General features: G+C 33.5%; 1 protein-coding gene across 1 annotated transcript; it reads left to right on the forward strand.

Moving 5' to 3' along the window:
* Positions 1-1436: 1436 nt before the first annotated feature.
* Positions 1437-3013, forward strand: LOC100804240 (MLO-like protein 10). The gene is made up of 3 exons (XM_041009706.1): positions 1437-1955; positions 2613-2670; positions 2792-3013. The coding sequence occupies exons 1-3, from the start codon at positions 1752-1754 to the stop codon at positions 2980-2982; spliced, it is 453 nt and encodes a 150-aa protein (XP_040865640.1). The 5' UTR covers positions 1437-1751; the 3' UTR covers positions 2983-3013.
* Positions 3014-4854: the final 1841 nt, after the last annotated feature.

Here is a 4854-nt window from a genome sequence, read left to right on the forward strand (position 1 = left end):
GGGCATAGCTTTTCCTACGATTGTTCGAAGGGGAGTTGGTCCACGATTTTTGCCAAAAAAACGCCTAAAACTACCTCAAATTCGCATTCAAAGATCAAACACCCACCTTTTTTTTTAACTTTCTGCAAATTTTATATATATATATATATATATATATATATATATATATATATATATATATATAATGCTTTCTTTTTCAAAATTCGTTTAGGATAATAGACGATTCTTCAATCAATCAATCCCATTGGTCCAAATTCAAGAGGCAATCAGGCAATTCGTTCAATAGGCAAATAGATTCAAAAGCCTACTAAACCCTAAACCCTTAAATTCTTCCAGTAAGCCAAATTGTCCCCAAACATAATTTATAATAGAATTTTTGACATAATATGAAAGAAACAAGAATAAGAATGTAACAACAACAAGAATGCAAACAAGACGCAAACAAGAACACAAATAAGAAAACAAAACACGAACTTGAGACAAACTACAAAGAAAAAAAATTGGATAAGATAGAATCTGTATCAAGAGCTGAAGCTCTGATACCAGATGATGTGATCCTTACTAGGAGCAGATCACCTGATACAAGTCACAGAGTTTGGATGACACCGCTTCTAGAGAGGGAAGATAAGTCAGGGTAGACGCTACAAGGATTATCTTGATAGGTCTGAGATTAGCTCAACGAGGAATCCAGAGAGAAGTTCTCACACAATTTTATCAAATGCCAAAAGTCATTCTATTGAAAATAAAATCAATACATATAGTGTATCTAAATGAAAAAATAAAAATAGACATAGGCCTTCAAATCAGTTTGGGCCAAAATGACACCGAAAAAAATAGAAATATAAAAAGAACATATTTGGCATGGACCTTCAAATTAGTTTGGGTCTTCGGCAACAATAAAGATTCTTGGTAGTGCCTCTGGGCATCCATCATTCTCCAGTTGGGCCTTATTAAGTATGTCTAATACCATTTGTTGAAAGGTATTCACCAACTGGTTGGTCCTACTCTTGATCATAGGTCCCTGTATTTGGGCAGTTTTAGGATTCTCATCAAACTCGTACTTAAGTTTTGTACTCTTAAAAGATGGTGGTGTTATATTTTGTCCCAATCTTGGCTTTGATCTCATATTCATGCCACCGTTATCATATCTATTAATTTTTGAAGTATTTCACCTTATTCAGAACAACACCTACAATATATTTATTCTCATTGTGTGTTGGTTTGTGTAGTACTTCAAATTGTTTTTCACTTCATCTTCCACTTTTCCACTATTTCTTGAAGGTCATAGTTAAACTATCTAAACTTTTGTATTGCGGCAATTATATCTTTGAGACCATCCCAATTGCCAAACTCTTTGTGATTTGTTTCAACTTAACTTATCCCACCATTTTGATAATATCCTTATTTTTTAGAGTTATTCCTCGGGTTGTCTCAAGTTCAATTTTGTAATTCCTTTTTTAATAATGGTGTCTGTAAAATACTATAGGGAACCGTCTGAACCGGATATACAAGCCTGCGATACTCCAGCTCTACAGCACATACCTGTACTTTCCCTCTCCGATCTCCATACACCATTTTACGCAATTCTTTCACAACTTCCTTCCTTCGTTCTAAGCAACATTCTCAATTCATACATAAAAACCTTCTTTCTTTATATTCTCTTCACGAGGAACACCGATACATAAAACCTGTTTCTAAGTTCTTACAACCCAGTTTTCTCCTTCATTCTAGTCTAGTTTTTTTTTTTCTCCATGTATAGCTCAATGTTCAGAAAGCTGTTTTGTTCTGTGTTGTTTTCATGGCTCTGTTTCGGAGGTTTGGCCATGGCAGCAGGTGAAAGTAGCAGCAGCTCCAGAGACCTCGACCAGACACCAACGTGGGCCGTTGCTGCTGTCTGTACTGTTTTCATCTTGGTATCCATAGCACTCGAAAAGAGTCTCCACAAAGTTTGGACAGTATGTATGCAATTAATGAAACTCTGAACCTCTCTGTAATTATTGTTATTGTTTTCATTAAGTCTCTGTTTGTGCGTTTCCCTTTGAATTCAACTGTCTTTTCCACGTCTCTTCAATTTATTTCAGAAAAACGGTAGTGGCTGCTCTCAATTTATGTCCCCTGTAATTTAATTTGGAAATTGAGATATTTTTTTTCCTCGCTGAATTTTGGTATTTGGACATACATATATATAGATGAATAATTTACTGTTAGCCATGAAATTACCTTCCTTATCTTGTGTTTGCTGTTCTCTTAATTTGTCTATGAGAGATTTTCAAAATACCAATTTAAATTAAAAAATTGTTTTCTTCCTTAAAGTTGAATTGATTCATTCAACTTAAAGAATAATTTTTTGTTTCGATCAAATTAAGAGTTCATGCAATTTAGTTATAACAATTTTAAATTGAAGTTGTTATTGTTGGATTTTTATTTCATAGGGGTGAGTTTTTCTGGTTTCCATTGTTATTGAAATTCCGGCACAGAATTTGAAGTGTTAGTGTTAGAAATATAGGAGTATTAAGTTGAGGGGTTGGTCTCATTTGTTGTTGTGATCATGATGGGTGTTTATTGGAATTCTCTTGTGTACTCTTTCTCTCACCCATTGAAACTTTCTTCAGTGGCTTGGACAAAATAAAAAGAAGGCTTTGCTCGAAGCTCTGGAGAAGGTCAAGGCTGGTAAGAATTTTAACAAGTCAAAGGTTCTTTTCAAGCTTTATTTGCAATAAATAACCATTTCATTTGTCATATTTTAGTAGTACTAGTATATTTTATTCATTCATTTGTTTTTTTCTTGCAGAGTTGATGATTTTAGGTTTCATTTCACTGCTTTTGACTTTCGATCAGAGTTACATAGTCAGAATATGTATTCCCGAAAAGCTCGCAGACAATATGTTACCATGTCCGTATAGATACAAGGAGGCCAAAAAGGCATCCGTAGTGAAGAGGAACATCGTAGGAAACTTTTGTCTTATGAACGTAGATATTTAGCTGCTGATACTACCTCGTTCAAATGCAGCAGGTAGGTATAACTATGTTGCCCTTTATTCAGTTGTTCTTTTTTGGGAACTGAATAGTGCCTTGAAGAATTTTTCTCACAGCTAAACTTATAACTATAGGTAGTTGATGTAGGTTAATAGATTGGCAAATTGAAAACAATTAATTGCTTATCAGGTCAGTTCTTTTATCAATTGCTGTAGAGAATAATAATAATTTTTACAGTGATTTTCAATGTTTATTCACAGTTTTTACTTATGCAAATCCTTTATAGTTACCTCCTCTTCTGTGTATTTATAATGATATTTTGATTTATTCTATTTATTTATGTAAGCACAATATAAACAATTTCTTTTTCACAGCCTGACTTTATTAACAATTTTGTCTCCTAAGAATAGCTGCTTATATAATTGTTGGCAGTTATAAGGACATGAGCCACTTTTATCTGTCAATGGATTGCACCAGTTACACATCCTCATATTCTTAGCAGTCATTCACGTGCTTTACAATGCTATTACAATGATGCTTGGAAGACTAAAGGTTTGTTTGTTCTTCTATATTTTTGTAGACTAGCACTCAAATGTTTTTGAGGATTGCTCTCTTTCTAACACATACTTCTCTATTGGTTAAAATTTATTAAAAACTACAAAATTAGGAAAAAAAATCATTGAGTATGTTTGGATGGAGAAATTTATAATTCTGAGAAATTTTAAATTCTAAGAATTTCAAATACTTCAATTGAAATTCTTTTATTTTCAAAATTTTGTGTTTGGATAAAAAAAATTAAAATTATGAGGATGAAAAAAATGAATGAAAAAAAAAGATATGGTTGATGTGCTAGTTATACGTGTTCCTTTATGCTCAAAAGGTGTTTTTGGAAGAAGATTGTAAGAAGTGAATTTCAATTTCTCATTTCTCACCTTTTAGAAGGAAATTGAAATTCCAGATTTTTAGTTGTTTAAAATTCTATTTTAAAATTACAAAATTTTAAATTCTTCATAAAAAATATCCAAACAATGAATTTTAAATTACAGAAATTCAAATTCTCTGATAAATTACTTTCCTTAGTTATAATTCTCTATCCAAACACACTCTAAATGAAATGTAAAATGTTATGAACTGAAAGTAGGTGAGGGTCTTGTATTCGAGAACAAGGTGAACTCCTATACTAAGCAACTAATATTGGTGCAAAATTCATCTTCTTATTATCTTTTCATTGCCTTATCACAACCATTTATAGCTGATACAATAACTAAAGGACAAGCAAGGCCAATGAAAGCACTAACAACAAAGCACTAAGGCACTACTAACAATCCTAATAGAATAATTCTAAAATGATTCTAACAGTCTTACAGTTCTCTGCCTATCATTCCCTTGCCCATCAAAAACACCTTGTCCTCAAGGTGATGGGACTTGAAACCAAGATCAAGGTGTACAAAAGAAAAAATTATCCAACAGTTTTTAGAGGAGGGTAGGAAAATTTGAGTGGGTGACAGTTTTATGAGTGGGGCCAGCAGAGAGATGGGGGAGAAAGAATTTAAGAAAAAAGGTGGGGTTAACGTGGCAAATGGTGATTGGAGGACTGGAGGATTGGATCAGGAAAGCAACGACTGAGATTGAGAATAAGGAGAAAATAGTTGAAAAGCAAAGGATGAAGATGATGTCATCCGAGGTCGCGTTCCTACGCTTTTAGCTATGTGACTTGGAATCAATGGTGGAGATGTAGGGAAATATTAATTGTGCCATTCATGAGGCATAGTGGAAGGGCTTGGTATTGGATCGAAATCAAAGTAGGGTCATGAACTTGAGAATCTTTCTTTGCAAACTAGCTCTCCTTAAGGTGGTGATTTGGGTGGTGGTGGTCAT

The sequence above is a fragment of the Glycine max genome, chromosome 15 (genome assembly GCF_000004515.6).
Source record: "Glycine max cultivar Williams 82 chromosome 15, Glycine_max_v4.0, whole genome shotgun sequence".
NCBI lineage: Eukaryota > Viridiplantae > Streptophyta > Magnoliopsida > Fabales > Fabaceae > Glycine > Glycine max.